Below are 16763 nucleotides of genomic sequence, written 5' to 3' on the forward strand. Positions count from 1 at the left end.
TTCATCCTACCTCTGCTTTTTAGTTCTACTTAGGCCCTCTTCGAATTGGATGATGCCTGCCTGCAGAGGTGACAGCAATCTATTTGATCTACAGATTCAAATATTAATCTTTTCCAGAAACATCCTCACAGACACACCCAGAAATAATTTTTACCAGCTCTCTGGGCATCCCTTAGCCCATCAAGTTGACATAAAATTAACCATCACACTCCACAACCCTCATTTTTTTTACTTCTATTGTAAAATTTCTGAAAAACAAGGATGCTGCTAGAAATATTAACAACAATACTTATTATCCTTAATAAAATACAAGGATTTGCATTTGAAAAAGGAAACCACTCTGAGCAGGAAAGGTTCCTAAGAGAGTGAATCCCCTAGACAGATATCTTAGAGAAACTTGCATGCCCTCATAAGTCACCCTTGATCACCACACTTGACTGATGCTTCTCTGATTGAGAGTATTTACATATTCATCTTTGGATAGGATGCTTCCCAACCCATTATAGAGGGGGAAATACTCATTACATATAAATCTTGTACAGAAGGACCCAGACTTCTTGGGGCTGAGTGTACATTCAACAAAGAGAGTACATCTTTTCTGATTCTCGTACTTCTCTAACTTCAGTTAACCCTGAGCTAGTGAACTAAATATCTCAGATACTGCAGGGACAGGTAAAGCAGTTAGATAAACAGACAAAGCAATTAGATCTTTTATAACATGACCTTTGACTCACTATTCTCCCTTCTCTTTATCACAGTAAGTATGAAAATCACAAATACCTTTCCATGATGATCCTATCGCAAGGATCTGTACAAATGCCATTCCATCATTTTGCGGCTGTGGCTGTGGGTATCCAGGACCAAACACAGAATGTATATCATTCTGGTTGGTTACTCTGCCTATTCTAAGCACCTAAAGTTTCCATCAGGTAAACAGCAATGCCATTAAGACTTTAAGGTCTAATACCCAGGATTACTACAGCCATTATTGATTGAGATAAATAAATTAAATATTGCTTTTCTTTTCTTTGCAATTCTTTTGTGTTTTGCTTAGGTAGCAATAAAAGACTTTTTAAAAAATCTAGGCATTAAAACAAAAAAAAGTAGAGAAACTATTTTAAAATTCACAACAGGATTCATACTGTTAATATTTTTTCATATTTTCTCTGTGTTAAAAAATCAAGTAAAAATGTTAAAGAAGTTCTTTAGTTTTCATATCTATTCACATTCTAATCCCTTCTTCCCAGGGACAAACACAATCATGAATTTAATATGTGTACCCTTCTAGCGTTTTGTGCTTTTATACATGTATATACAAGTTGAAGTTTTTAAAAAATATAGGCATGAACAGTAACTGGAACTTTTCAATCAACTTACTTAATTGGATAGGCAATTAACGTGAGTTTGAAAGAACTCCTTGGTTCAACCAAGAGGTTCACTTTTTCACCAGGTCTTCATTTATTGTCAGTCACAGCTTAGCGTCGAGGAAAAAAATCTCTAGACTCCCTGATTCTCTCAATTTATATCCAAAACTTTCTAGAATGCATACTTTGCTTTGTCACCTTTAATGAGCTTTAGGTCCAGCGAGAGATACCCAGCCCTCTGTAGAGAGAAGAGCCACAAGGGTGAGACCAGAGCTTGCATGTCTTGACTGGTCACTGGGCAGCACTGTGACCTGGGGCTACAGGTAACCTTCAGGGTCTATGCTTGAGCACTTTCAAAAAGACCTTGAAGTCTTAATGGCATTGCCGTTTACTTGATGGAAACTTGAGGTACTCAGAATAGTCTTATTTGGTCCTGATGGAAACTTAAGATACTCAGAATAGTCTTGTTTGGTCCTGGGCACCCACAGCTACAGCCACAAAATGATGGAATGACATCTGTCCTCGGATCATTGTGGAAACCTCTTGGCATGAATTCAACATTTGTGTGGTCAAACCACTTGAGCTCTCTACTTAATTTCTATTCTATGTAGGGCTTAGTTCAAAAGTTATACTCCATACCCCTGTTCTTGTCACCAAAATTCTTTCACAATGAAGTTTCACGTCTAATCCTGTGAATGGCATGGTTGTTAATCTAGAAATGACTTACTGCCTTCAAGAACTCTTCAGTGACGGTTAAGAGAAAGAGGACTTACTCCCATCTCATTAGAAAACGACAATCATGTGGGTGCATGTTTCCTCCTCTTCTCATAATCACCCGAGCACATCTCCTCCTAATGAGTCAGAGGCAGGCATTTGTTGCTGTGTGACATTGCTCAAGCAACCTCTCTGTGCTTTATTCTTCATCTGTCCTGAACTGGTATTAATTTCAGGCAGGCAGGTTTTTATTTCTTGAGCACCAATCATGTGCCTCCTATATGTCTGCCATGAAAAGCACCACAAGGATCAATTAAGAAATGTGAAAATTCTTCAAGGTTGAACTATCTGATTGACAGTCAGACTAGTAGGAACAATGGCCCGGATGGAGTCCAGGGCTGGGCTTCGAGCAGGCTACGCGGTTGTCTCAAGGCTGCCATATGCAGATGTGAGAGTTGGGCGGAGAGCAAAAGCACCCAGCCGGGGGGTTGCACAAAAGCTGAAGGCCAGCTTATGAACCGCTTGCCACACCAGGCGCCTGTGGAGTGTGTCCCCTGGAACAGGGAGCCTTTCTTTAATCTCCAGTGGCTCACGGGGGCTACTACAGACCTGGCAGAGGAGGCCAACAGCTGGAGGCGCTAGAGGATGGGGGCAAAGAGTGAACTGGAGGCACCAAAGGTGAGAACCAGAAAAATTGGGTCTCCCATTAAATCGAAGGGGCAAACATGAGATGACTAGAATTGAGAGACAAAGCAAGGTGGTGGCAGAAACAGGGCCATGAAGACCAAGTGATAAAGTACAGTTGAGAGGGCCTAAGACAATCGCCATTGACAGAGCAAGGTTGCCTGACCTTTGCTTCCTACCTTCCTTCTTATCTTCCCTCCCTCCCTCCCCACCTCCCTCCCTTCCTTCTCTTTCAATTTTCCTTTGTCTTCCTCCCTCCCTCTTCTCTTCCTCCCTTCCCCCCAGCCACTTCTTTCTTTCTTTCTTTCTGTACCAAAGCAGGAATGTGAACCCTGTTGAAAGCATAGTAATAAGTCAGGTATTTGCTTTTCTAAAATCCTTAACACCCAAATGTCAAACACCAGGAGCCAGTCCTGTTAGCACAGAGCTCTTCATATCTCAGTTACAAGATTCTGGATACTTCCCCACCCATCCTCCCACCAACCCACCTGTGTTTCTGCCTTTCAGTTCAAGATATGCTGCCTTAGAGAACCAGTCTAATCAAGAACAGACTTGAAACTCTCCAATCGCTGCCACCACCCTGCCCTGGGAGTCAACTGTCGTCAGAGGGACTTCACTCCCTGTGTTGCTGTGTGCTTGGACTTTACTACGCACAGCCTGAGTGTGCCATTCCCAAGGTGACCCTCTTCCCTGCCTGGCTGTTGGATGATGGATGACACACAGTGTCCAGGTTGCCCCCAGTGTCCAGGTTGCTAGTAATCAATATTCCTGCATGCTTTTCTCTGTGGTCAGCAGCCAGCCAGGCTCTGCAACCAACCAGTGATGAAGCCAGCATGTGCAGGTATGAAATTATTATTAAAATAAAATACAAATGCATTAAATTTTATCTTTAATGATAAACTTATATGTTGCTTTAAGTAGAAAAGATATAAGTGGAAACCAGTTCCGATAAGTGACGATGGCTTTGGCACCACATTTGTCCCTTACTTTTTCCTCCTGCTTAACAATTTTGATCGCTACAGTGAACATTCCACCAGCTTAATGTTCTTACCTATCCAGCTTCCTAACAGCACATACACACATGTACACATGCACTATGCATGTGCTCACACACAGGCACACATGCACATACACACCTGGATTCATTTATCTCTGGTCCTCAGCCCTTGAGCTCAGATTCCTCCACCTCTTTCCCCATCCAGCCAATTTTCTGCATCCCTCAACTTGAAGGAAGTTGAAACCAGGTTCCTAACCTGGGTGCCAAAGGACTGGAGTCAGCAAAACCTTTGAATCTCAAGGCTGTGCATCCCCCATCCTGATCGGTAGGAAAGGGGGTCAGAGCAGGGGGATATAATTTCCCCAGGGTCCCTAAGGACATGAATAGAAATGGTCTTTACTGAGCATTTACTATGTATTGAGCATTGGGTTAACCACTTGTGCCAATGTAACATCTTTCCATCCTTATTAAAAAAGCTATGAGGGGTCATTATTCTCCCCCATTTTACAGATTAAGTAACTAAGGCTCAGACAGGCCAAGTAATTCAGATAGAGGTTACAATTTAGATTAAAAATGAAAGTAGTCCTTCTCAAACCCAAGATTTTTCTGGGGCTTGTTATATGTTTTATCTGTTTGTCTTTCAACCTTTTAAAAAAACTTTGAACACACACACCCGTGCACACTGGTATGTCACATTCCAAGCCGCAGCTAATCAGAGCCACCACAAGCTTCTTTTGTGCTGCCAAATGAGGTCATCTCATGCAGACGCCATCATTTCCCTGCTGCTGCAGAGCACGTTTTAACTTCTTATAAACCTGCCTTTGACCTGGGAGGCTGTAAATATTCCCCAGTCTTCCTTAAATTTCAGACCCATGTGTGTCCCTACACGTAATACAGTAAGTGAAGGAGTGCTAGCCCCACACCTGCTGTGGGCTCAGCTGGAGCCTGGTGAGGCTGGGCCCTTTCTCCTGGTACCTGCCACGTCAAGTGGCAGTGCAAGTTTCACAATAACAAAGGGTAGGCCACGTCCTGATCATATCTTCTTGTAGTTTTAGCCATTCTTGTAAATTTGGCACCTCCTGCCTGACTTTCTGCCTTTCGTGAGGGATGTGAGCAGTTGTTAGATATCAGTGACTCTTTCTAGAAGTAAAATCAAACAAAACAAAACAAAACAAAGCAGTTGACTGTAACTGTCACCTACTGCCCCTAGCTTTGCATGTTAAGTGCTCACAAATCTATTTTGACTCAGCACTAAAGTGCTCCTGGTGTTTTCTGGATGCTTCTTGGACCTCTCGGTAATTCGTCCCATGAGTGAGCCACCAGGCCACATTCAGGCTCCTCAGCGCTCCCACACAGAGGTACCCTCAGGAAGAGGCTTGTGCCACCGCCTGCGGGAGGCTAAGATGCGCGTAGGAAGGAGAAGGGGAAAGACGGCCTTGAGGGCCCACGCCTCCCCACACAGCAAACTCCTCCACCTTTCACCCAAGACTCCCTTGTCATGCCCTGTGGCTTCTCCACTCGCATCAACCCCGCGCTGCTCTGGGGCCTGGAATTCCACAGGCAAGCTGGGAGAGGGGAACCTGGAACAACAGACAACATGAGTCACCTTTCCATAAGAGAAAGCTGGCCCTGTGCTACCCTGGTGGCCCGGAGCCTCTCAGCAGAGTGCTGGGTGCTGGGAAAACAGGGTCCAAGTTACATCAGGCACAGGCATAGAAGGCTGAGTGCAATGTTTTATTGGGAACAGACAATCTTAAAATTAGACTCTGGAAGCCCAGGATCAATATTCAAGGTCAAAGGGTCAATGGCCGGATGACCAGTGTGTGTATGAACAGTGGGGTGCCATTCCCAGGGTGCTTCCCCACATAGAGACCATTTCAACATCCCCATGAGGCCAGCAGCCCAGGTGCTCTCTCAAAGGAAGAGAAAATTAGGCAAGTTGCTGGCTGTTCCAAAATCAGGACCCAAAAGCTCTGCCTCCAAAATGCACCATGATTCTCCCATGACGTGTCACACTGTCATTCATGGGTGAGACCCACGGCTGGCCCATGCTGTTGGGTTCACGTGGAGGGCAGAGCAGGGTTAGGAGAGGGCTCTCAGGTGCTGATGCCTTGCTGCCTTACTAGGAGCCCTCATGGATGGTGGCCCCAGGCAACATGGAAACGGGAAACTAATCTCAAACCTGGGAGAGCCCAGAAGTGAGAGGAAGGGCCCCAACAGGGAGAGCTCTCGCTGTTTCTCTTCCTGCCTCTGTGTTGCTGCTGAAAGATGATTTTAAAAAGCTATAAAGGGACCAAATCTTAGAATAGCACTGCCTGGAAACTTCTAACAGATTGTAAATAACTTGCAGCCAGGACTGTGTCCGCCTTCATGTGCTCTCCCCTCCACATCACCCGGGGTCTGCACAGAGCAGGTATTCACAGGTAGTGGGTGGGTTGAATGGAGAAAGCAGAAGCATCAGATGAAGGGCTGAGGGGTCAAAGCCCCAGAGGTGGGAGGGGACACCGAGCAGCTGGAGCACAGGCTGAAGGACCCGCCTACACAGGACGTGGAGGGGATCCTGGGCTCGCCAGGCACGGGGCAGTGCCTTTGCTGGGAGTTCCTGAAGCTGCCTGGACCCCCAGGACCCAGATGCTATAGCTCTGGGCCCGAGACTTCCTGCTGACAAAAGCTGAGCTTTCCAGAGCCCCTTTCCGGCCCCCTGCCCAGGCCCCCTCGCTACAGATTTGGTTACAGTCAGCTCTGGGAGATGTCCAGGTCAGAGGGAGAGTGGGGAAAACCCAGAAGTGGTCCAGGGCAGATGGGGGCCCCAGCACTGGGGCTGCCTGGCCCCCACTCCTGCTCACCTGCCTCCCCATGGGGCAGCCTTAAGCCCACCAGGCAGGCAGAGGCCCCTGTGCACAGGAGCCAGGCCATTTCAGTGCCTTGTTATGAGTGCTCGTGATGGGTGTGGCGGAACAAATGAATACCAGTGAGAAAGGCATCTGCTATACCAGGGAAATCAGTTTTATTAGGAGGTTACAAGAGTAGGCTGCTGCTACTGGGAGGGTTCTCAGGGCGGGCAAAGAAGGAGCAGACCCCAGTAAAGAAAAGGGTGGCAGCGAAAGGTCTGGAGCAGGTTGGGTGAGTTTCTCTGCTGTTTGACTGGAGTGGCTCCAGGCATAAAAGGTGTGTGTTTTCCAGCCCTTTTTGTCAAAGGAACCAGTGCCGGCTCAAACTTCTGGAGCCTTGGGCCCAACTCCCTGCTCCTCTGGCAGCCCCCGGGTCTAGTTCAGGAAGGGACCACAGCGTGGGCGGGGGACACAGGGCGTGAGGGGGGCACAGGGCCCGGCGACTCCACACACGTTCGTTGTGGCGCAGGGGTTGCAGGGAAGCCTGGAGAAAAAGAACGTGTGGCAAGGTGAGCTGGGGAAGGCTTATCACAGGTACCAGAGAGTCCCCCAGCCTGGAACGCCTGTCAGGACTTGGCCGCACCTATAACAGGGGGACACAGGCTCTCTGCCGCAGTGCTCACTGTCAAATTACTATTCAAGTCATGCTAGACAGAAACTAGAACTCTAGCTTTGACCCCCAACGCTGCCGATTCCCAGCTGGTGACCTGGGGAAAGTCACTTCAGACTTCTCCAAGCCCCCACGTCTCTACAGATAGAGTGGGGAGAATCCTGACCCAGCCTGCCTGGTGGTAAGTGTAAGGTCAGATGCGAAAGCACATGGCAACGCACGCCGTACACATGCAGTCCTGTAACTGTAAGGCATGCCCTTGGTCTCACAGCAATGCTATCACAGCAGAATGCAAAGAATTGGCTGTACAATTCCACTTTGTACATCAAACAATTCTTGCTCTTTTATATTTTAATGATGGCCGTATTGTGTTTTCTGGGTTCTGCTTGAGCATGTCTGAAGTGAAGGCATAAGTTCCCTTCCCAGATGTGCAGTCTTTGCCTGGCATCTAGCTGAGAAGTACACTTGTGTGTGCACGACTGCACTGGACACCTGCAGCCGGGTACTCACTTGCAGTCCTCGCTCTCCAGCAGCCCCCGGTACGTGTTGATCTCGCCCTCCAGCCGGGCCCGCACGTCCAACAGCACCTGGTACTCCTGGTTCTGCCGCTCCAGGTCACCCCTGATCTCGGCCAGCTGGGACTCCACGCTGGTGATCATGCACTGCAGCTGGGACAGCTGGGAGCTGTAGCGGGCCTCGGTCTCCGTCAGCGTGTTCTCCAGGGAGTTCCTCTGTGGGGGAAGACAACGAATGTCACGGAGCTGCTCCTTAGTGGCCTTCTCCAAAGGAGTCACAAGCTTCAAGAGTTCAGGGCAGTGTGGCCAACGGCATCCCAGTGACTCTGACCCCCAGTCTCCCCCTTCTCACCAGGAGGTCTGAACAATACCCACCAGGTTGTGCTGGGCCTGCAGCTCGATCTCCAGGGCGTTGACCGTGCGTCTCAGCTCGATGATCTCCGCCTGGGAGGTCTGCAGCTGCTCCGAGCTGGACACCACCTGCTTGTTGAGCTCCTCGGTCTGAAACACAACAGAAGAGAAGACAGGCTCAGCCCTGGCCTGAAGGGCGGAGGGGCCAAGAGCCCTGGGTGGCCCTGTGCTGAGATGCCCACCTGGGTGGTGAACCACTCCTCCACGTCCCTGCGGTTGGTCTCCAGCAGGGCCTCATACTGACACCTGGTCTCGTTGAGCACACGGTTGAGGTCCACGGTGGGGGCCGCGTCCACCTCCACGTTGAGGCGGTCTCCCAGCTGGCTGCGCAGGGTGTTGACTTCCTGATGGAGGAAGAGGAAGATTAAAGCCTCACCAAGGATCCAGATGCTTACCTCTAAGAGAATGTAAGTCAACTTGTTATCATTCTTAAGCTTTCCACAGCTGTGGTCCCTCTGACCTTCTAATTAACCGAATTCTGTATTCAGGGACTAACCTGTGTCTTCCAATTTACAATGTGCTTTCAAACCCATGACCTCTTTCCACCCTCAAATCCGGTGTGCCTCTCCTCACTTGGAGGGAGCAGGGATTGGGTCCTGGAGCAGATGTGATGTATCATGATTTAAGCTGTGGGCTCCAAATGCCCAGGTCCATGTTTTTGCTAGTATAGCACATGGCTTCCCGGGTTTGATCTTAACCATGGGTAATAAAGGGGATAGAGTCTGGCTAATGAGGAAATAAAGACGGCTTACTTCCAAGTCTTCCATCTGGGACAGAGTAGACCTGACTGGTGACTTGTTTGTTCTACCAGCATAGGTTTTACTGAAGGAAATAACTATGTGTTCATTTCACTAATAATCTCTCCCCAAACCAGCATAACTTGGTACTTGAGCTTCAGTGGATGTCAGACAGATTTGAATTAGGTCTCAACTCTACCACTTACTATATGGCTTCCAGAAGCTTCTAAAAACCTTAATTTCATCTGTAAAATGAGAAGTACTCTGGAATCCTAAAGCACTTAGCACAATGTTCGGCTCACAGTAAGCACTTGATTAATATTAACTGTCACCATTTACACTGTTCTGAGATTTAAGGTTTGCACAAAATACCTGTTATCTTTATCATGCAAGTGACTAAGTAGTGATGGTGGGCATTTTGCTCAGTGTTTCCTCCAAGCAACACTGAATAGCAGAAAAAGCTCCAGATGAGAAAGAGGGGAGCAGGGTTTTCTCCCAGCTCAGCCCTCCCAGCTGTGTGGCCATTCTGGCCTCTCCAGTTATTAAATGCAGAGTTGGGATAAACAATCTGGGCAGCCCGGCATGCTCCGACCTGGGAGCAGAAGAGGCTGTGGGTCTGCCGGGTTGCTGACGTTTCCTTATTACTGGGCTTGCCGACTCCCTTCCCTCCCATTCCCACCTCTGGCAGAAAGTTCCTAGTCTCATGCCACAGGTTTTTAGATTACTCTTTCCCTACAAATCCCTTTTGGCTTGGAGAATAGATTCCTCAGCCAGTTGAGTCTCGCCCATGCCCTGTGGCAGGTGGAAACAAGCCTTGGTGAGTGGTCCTGCTGCTCTTTGGGGAAACTCACCTGCTCATGGTTCTGCTTGAGGCACAGCAGCTCCTCCTTCAGGGACTCCACCTGGGCCTCCAGGTCAGACTTGCACAGGGTCAGCTCGTCCAGGATCCTGCGCAGGCCATTGAGGTCCGACTCCACCAGCTGCCGCAAGCCCAGCTCCGTCTCGTACCTGCAATACAGGATCATCATGGACATGCCGGACAGGAACAGGCCTAGCCTGGACTCTGCTTTGGTTTGGTTTGATTTGTCAGACAACTGGGAGCTGGGGCTTGGTGTTTGCAGCCAACTTGTTCGTTTAGGTTTTCAACACTGAGCAGTAGCTCCTAGGAAAAAGTGCACTGGTAATTATATCCTTATAAACCAAGAGTCAGTGGATTTAAGGGGATAAAGGCCCATAAACTGTGAGATTTTCAAAACTGATATGCTTCCCACATTCTCCTCATTGAATTCTGTATACAGCAGAGCATTAGGGGACCATGGCCTCTACATCAGATTGGGGGATGTCAGTTTACAGAGAAGCAGGGGAAGGGAACTGAATCTGGAGAAGAAATCCCTGAACTCTGGTGAGCAATGGAGGATCTTGGGGAAAAGATCTAGGGAAGGGCTTTGTCAGTGTTTGTCAGTGTTGAGGACAGGCTAAGGGGAAGGAGAGAAGAGAGAGAAGACAACACCCCCCTTGCCCACTCACTTGGTCCTGAAGTCGTCTGCAGCCAGCTTGGCGTTGTCAATCTGCACCACCAGCCTGGCGTTCTCAGACTTGCTAAACAAGATCTAGAAGACGCAGAACATTGTAGAATGAGCTTGGTTGTCTTTAACCCACAGCAGTCCCCACTAATTCATTTATATAAGGAACAGAATGAGAAGTCACAGTGGACCTTATAGAAGATTATTTAGTGCTGTCCATTTGCAAGAGGCACTCAAGAAATATTAGAGAAATCAAATTTGAAAAATAAAACATTTGAAATATGCAAGAAGGGTATCTTTCTTTTTCTTTCCTAATAAGCAATACTGAGAAGCTGATAATATTAAAAACATTTCTTTTTAAAAAGCTCCTATATGTCTGGTATGATTTTAGGAGCTAAAGGTATAAAAACAAGTAAGCACTGGGCCCTGGCCTTAAGAAACCTCCAAGCAAGCTTGTAAGATAAATACACAAGCTCACCTTTGGAGGGACTGGGTCAGGGAAGCAGGTACACCCTCCCAGCCATCCTGGATGGCTTGGAGCTATTTCCTCCTGGATAGTTCCCACTCTTCCTGGTTTTAGCCAAATATTGTATGTGCTCACTAGACACTGCATACCAGGAGAAGCCCAGAGGCAACTAGGTCAAGACAATAAGTCAGGACACCTAGGTACCCAGAAGAGGGTGGCAACAGGAAGTCAGAGCAGCCAAAACCCAGTGGAGGGGAAGAGAAAATGGTCCGATCCTTCCAAAAGGTACCACTTCCTCGGCTTCCTTCTTAGGCTCAGTTCTTTTCTCTCACCTCAGGGTAATAATTCTGGAGCTTGGCAAATGCATGGAAGCATTTTGAGACAGCTTTAATTACAGTTTATTCATGCGAAGTGCTGCTGCCTCTGCAAAGACTAACACTGTGCAAATATTCATACCTAACTGTCCTGGGCTTCAAGTCAGATGGGCCCTCAAAAAAACAAAATGGAAAAGCCGGAGTTCAACTGTGCATTTCAACCACACTAAGATCTCAAATTCCTTCCCTACGACCTCCTGCTGGAAGCAGTGTGATGTCCCCCCTCACCTTCTGCTGGAGCTCCTCGATGGTCCGGAAGTAGGACTGGTAGTTGGGGCACACGAAGGGCTCCTGCTGCTGGCACCGCTCCCGGATGCGGTTCTCCAGCTCCGCGTTCTCACGCTCCAGCTGGCGCACCTTCTCCAGGTAGCTGGCCAGGCGGTCGTTCAGGAACTGCATGGTCTCCTTCTCGCTGCCATTGAAGGCGCCCTCGCAGAACCAGCCGCAGCTGCCCACGTTGGCGGGGATGTTGCAGGCCCCGGGCAGGATGCTGCTGTGGCAGCTGGGGGCCACGCAGGGCCGGGAGGAGCAGGTGGAGCGGCAGCTCAGGTTGGGCAGGCAGTAGGAGAAAGACATGGTGCTGGAGGGAGCGAGGCGCCCGGTGCAAGACAGAGTTCAAGTTCTGCAAGTCACAGAGCTGTGGGTCTCCTTCGTCTGGGGACCATTTATACCTCTTCTGCACAGGGTGTGGACATGGAAGGCAGTCCTTTTTTTCTTACTCATTTGGTGATTGTCAAAAGCCCTTCCCCTTGGTTTGTTAGGTTTCTTCAGAAGAGTCCCGCACCTCATAAAAGACTTTACTTGGGCTTCTCGCTAAGTCAGGACTCCTCTGCCATGCTGTGCGTCAGTGAAGCAAGAGCTTCATAGTGTGGCTTCAAAGGGCTGGCCTCCTGAACGCCCTGGCCTACATTTGTGGGATGTGGCACGCCCAGGGATACTTGCTCCGCCTCAGTCTGACGGCCCTGACTCCTTGGCAAGCCTTTGGCTCTTCTTGCTGAGATGGAAAAGCAAAGCTCTTGCCTGTGTATCTTTTGCTAGGTCAGATTCCAAAATGCCATATTCACGGTTCTCAGAAAGAGGACTTAGATCCCTTCTGGAATGGTTAAAACAGCCTGGTTCCCAGTGGCCCTATTTCCTGATGTGGTGGGCATCATCCATGCCCATGACATTATCAATTAACCACCTACCATATTCAGCAGGAGCAGCGTTTGCATGGGGCGCCATGAGGAATGGAAGGTGGGCCCAGGACTCTGGTCAGAAGGAGCTCTCGCCCTCTGAGCACCTGTACAGGCCCCGGGTGGTGCTGGACGGTTTTCACAAACATGGTCTCACTCACTCCACACCATAACCCTTGAAGGAACATGACATTATTCCCATTTCACAGATGGGCAAAGGGAGGCAGGGAGGGTAGGGGTTAATATGTTGTGAAGCCAGGATTCCAAAACAGATCTCTGTTCTCTCCACCATCCCATGCTGCTTACATATAAACAAACTACCTCCTTCCCAGCTTCTTCACATAGGTTATCTCCTCCTCTCCCAGGTTTATTTCACCGTGAGCGTGGCATTGCATGACTTCTGTGCTCCTCTCTCTGTACTGGAGTTCCCTGAAGGCAGCGGCTGGGTCTAATTCATTTTGAACCCTCAGCTGTAGATGCATGGTAGTCAGTAGACACTCAATGAATATGTGTGAAGTGGATGAAGGCATGAACGTGTAATAATAATCTGAGGCAACAGATGCCACATGATAAGTGACAAGTTAAGATAATGGGGCGAGACAGCATATGCCAGGGTTGGAAGTTCACAGGACTAGATTTGTGCTGGAATGGGGAGGCTTCTAAGAAAAAGAAAGGAGACATGCGGACGCTGTAGGCAGGGGAGTGATGTGCACACAGAACAGGGCAGGGAAGCTAAAGGCTTGGTCAGGTAAGGTTAGTTGGCTGGGAGGGGAAGGGTAAAGGGAAGTGGTAGAAAATAAAGCTGTATGGGAAGGTCAAGGCCATATGGTAGAGGTCCTCAATGGCAAAGCTAAGGAGCTTAGATTGCCCTAGAAGGAGATGTTTTAGCCAACATTTATCTGTTTCGGCAAAAGGAAGGTCAGGGTGAAGGCAGAGGGACCAGCAAGGAGGTAACTGTAGTAGTCCAGGCCAGCAGTAAAGAGAGACCAAGTTTGGGTATCTGCAAGGGCGGTATAAATGGCATGCTTCACATTTTTCACCCAGCAGCTTCTGCAGAAAATGATAAAACTTCATGGCTCAGGGGGGCAAAGTGACTGGGCTGCCAAGGACTTTGGAGCATCAGTGCTGTGGACTCTTCTAACTCATTGGAAAGTTCCGCAGTAAAGGAACCAGAAGTTTGGTAAGACCATGTGAGCCAGGGCGTAACAGATGAGGATGGAGGAGAAGCAAATTCTACCTATCATCCCATGCTGCCTAGATATCAATGACCTACATCCTACCCTAACGTCTGACAGGTCATCCTCCTCCTCTCGAGTTCTCACTTCACCTTGAGCATGGCCTTGTCATGCTTTTGTGCTTATCTCTCTTTGCTTGAGTTCCCTGAAGGCGAGGAAGGACCTTTACATGAAGGACCTTGTACATCTCCTTGAGGAATTTAGGCTTTTCCTTAAGGGCAATGGAGAGCCATTAAAGGTTCTGAGAAGCAGAGTGATACAGTCTCATTCTTGATCAGCTGCACTTGAAGGAATGGTGGGATCTATATGGGAAATGTTCAGCAGGTCCTTGGAGTTCCAAGACTAGCATTCACGACAGGGATAATGACAGATAATGAGCTCAGGACACATGTGAGAGCTGAAGACCTGAGCCAAGGGAGCATGTAAGAAGAGCAGAGCAGCAAGAGGCTGAGGACCAACGTTTGGGAAATTCCCCAGTCAGACAGCAAGAGAAGGAAAAGGAGTCAGGGAGGGTTGGAGAAATGGCAGGAGGAAATGAAGAGAGCCAGTTCAAGGCATCGCAGAAGGCCGGGGAGGAGAGAGCTCCGAAGGAGAGGTGGCAGAACTGCCTCGTGTGGCAGCGGGGCCTTGTCAGGCCAGAACCATGGATACATTGACCAGCAAGTTTCCAGGACCCTTCCAGGGTTACAGAGGTGTGCCCGCTGTATATGGCACCTGTGCTCTCGAAGTAACCTCCACAACTTCAGCAAACCGAGACTTTAAACACCCAGAGTTGAGATGTTCATTTCGAGAGGTCCTGCCACGATCAGTTTGTACATCTGCCTGTAAAGTTTGTGAGCTTTGGTCTTACCAATGAAGACTTTCTACCATGATTACAATGTGTTTTAAGTAGTTTAAAGATGCCAAGCTTGTTTGTATTTGATGATTCACAATAATGACTTAAGAACAATTACCTGAGAAACGTAAGCATTTGGAACCATCCGTGCATATAACTCTGCTTCTCTTGTCACAAGGCATAAGGTGAGACTTATTTGATATCCTAAAGAGAAACTATGAGGAAAGAGTTCAGTTGTGTGCCTAGATACATTGCTTAGGACAGGAAAGGGCGCCTTACTGTCGACCTAGCAGAGGACAGAGCAGAGCTCAGAGCAGGGTACTCACAGCAGAGTCCAGGACTCCGGGCTACGGTTGAAGGTCAAAAACCAGAGTGCTTTGCATGCATTTGTCTCTTCCTTTCCTTCCTTCCACCTCCTAACATAGATCGCAAATGCCAAAATCATCAGAGAAAGGGACAATCTTGGAATAAGAGTCTATCAGTGATCTTAATGATCACCTCATCCAACCCTCTCACTTTACGGATGAGGAAACTGAGGCTCAGAATGGAGAAATGGCTCACTTAGGGCCATAGATTAGAACCCAAATCTGCTGACCCCCTGCATTCCCAGCCCCTACCACCATGCTGCAGAAAGGTTGAATAATTTCACAATCAATATGATCTGCCATCACCTAGGGGCAGAAATCAAAGGCAGCAAGAAAAAAGAGAAAACCAAACAGAAACACAGTCTTATAACCCATAGATATCCTCTGTGGAAGAAGAATGAAGGGTGAAGATGGAAATAATGATGGAACACAGTGACACTGAGGTTCCTGTTGCCTCTCTGATATCAATCATTATTTCTAAATTAATGATACAATTATAGCCCACCAATTGGAGCAGCTTAGAACCACAGCTGATCAAACAGTGACCCTACTCAAGAGCAATACCTACTTACCTAAAATAAGGCACACAAGCACTCATAACAAAATTTAAAATCATATGTTTTTAATGAGGACAATTGAGAGAGAAAAAAAGCAACACTACACTAATGACCTGGGTGTTTTTAAATAGTAGGGTTATGAATGCCTTTTCCCCTTTCTCTCTACTTTTTTGTTCTCTCCAAAGTTTTCAAAAACATACATACTGCTCCTTGCACAAGAAAAAGCATTCACGTTAAAATTTTACATTAAATTTACATTAAAAATTCCAAAAGGAAATTCTCACAAGCCTCCTCAAGTAAAGAGTTGCAAGAGGACCCAGGTAAGGATTCTATGCAAACATAGTCACCAAGTGGTATTTGAGCTTGTGCTGGAAATAAAGCCTGTGTCATGACTGGCATTCACACCCTGCAGTGACTGCTGACTTGGCCAGTTCTGAGGAGCAGCTATTAAGATGTGATGAAGGGAAACCAAGCTTCCTATGTGATCATGAACTAACCGATGTGTGCGTCTGAGCTTCAGGTGAAGAGATGCCAAGAGGGCACCCCTCGGAGACGTGTTCTGCCGACCAACCTCCCACTCTCCAAGATCAGGTGTCAGATCATCTCACACTGAGCCACACCCTGAGAATGGACTTCCCACGCATGTGTGAAGGATGGCAAAATTTCTTTCCTAGGAATCGTGTCCAAGTCAGATGAAGCCTAGAATTTTGGAATGTTGGAGCTACCAAGGACGTACGTTGTCATGTCTCCCACTTGAGCACACATGGGAACATGTGGACCCAGAAGGGGAAGGGATTTGCTCAAGCTCACATCAAATGTTTGTGAAAGAGTCTAAATTGGAAAAAAGTAAATTAAAAATGAGAAACAGGGGACAGGGTCTTCAGTCTCTATGGGAGAGTTGGAACTCAGACCGCTGAAAAGAGCCCCCCTCTCAAGACTGCACCCTGGGTGGAAAGGTGAACTAGAGAAAAGTAGGCTCATTATCCCAGGATGATTAGAAAAAATAGCTGGACTGTCCCTTTCTGGGCTCTAAATTTTAAACATTTGCTATATAAAACAAGCCAGTCCCAAAATATCACCTGTTGTATAATTCCACTCATTTGCAATGTCAAAAGAAGGCAAATGTATATATAGGTGATCATGGTTGCCTAGTCCTGGGAGGTGGGGACCAGTGGAGACTGACTGGTAATGGGTGTAAGATGTCTTTTTGAGGTGATGGAATTGTTCTAAAACTGTGGTCATGGCTAGACAATGCTATGGATATTTTTAAAAGCATTGAATTGTAAACATTACATAGGTGAATTTTATGG

At 47.7% G+C, this 16763-nt stretch overlaps 1 protein-coding gene across 1 annotated transcript; it reads right to left on the bottom strand.

Annotated features, from left to right (window-relative positions):
- Positions 1-6744: 6744 nt before the first annotated feature.
- Positions 6745-11938, bottom strand: LOC118911150 (keratin, type I cuticular Ha1-like). Its single transcript, XM_036882851.2, has 7 exons — positions 11515-11938; positions 10451-10533; positions 9775-9931; positions 8369-8530; positions 8151-8276; positions 7771-7991; positions 6745-7134 (listed from the first exon to the last, which is right to left on the bottom strand). Exons 1-7 carry the CDS (start codon positions 11860-11862, stop codon positions 7026-7028), a joined length of 1206 nt encoding a protein of 401 aa, XP_036738746.1. The 5' UTR covers positions 11863-11938; the 3' UTR covers positions 6745-7025.
- Positions 11939-16763: the final 4825 nt, after the last annotated feature.

This window comes from Manis pentadactyla, chromosome 4 (assembly GCF_030020395.1).
Source record: "Manis pentadactyla isolate mManPen7 chromosome 4, mManPen7.hap1, whole genome shotgun sequence".
In the NCBI taxonomy this organism is placed as follows: domain Eukaryota; kingdom Metazoa; phylum Chordata; class Mammalia; order Pholidota; family Manidae; genus Manis; species Manis pentadactyla.

Coding starts and splice junctions, on each gene's coding strand:
- LOC118911150 (XM_036882851.2), bottom strand. CDS start 11,862: ATGTCTTTCTCCTACTGCCTGCCCAACCTGAGCTGCCGCTCCACCTGC. Junction 10,534..11,514: donor TCGAGGAGCTCCAGCAGAAG/GTGAGGGGGGAC, acceptor TGCGTCTTCTAG/ATCTTGTTTAGCAAGTCTGA. Junction 7,992..8,150: donor TGCAGGCCCAGCACAACCTG/GTGGGTATTGTT, acceptor CTTCCCCCACAG/AGGAACTCCCTGGAGAACAC.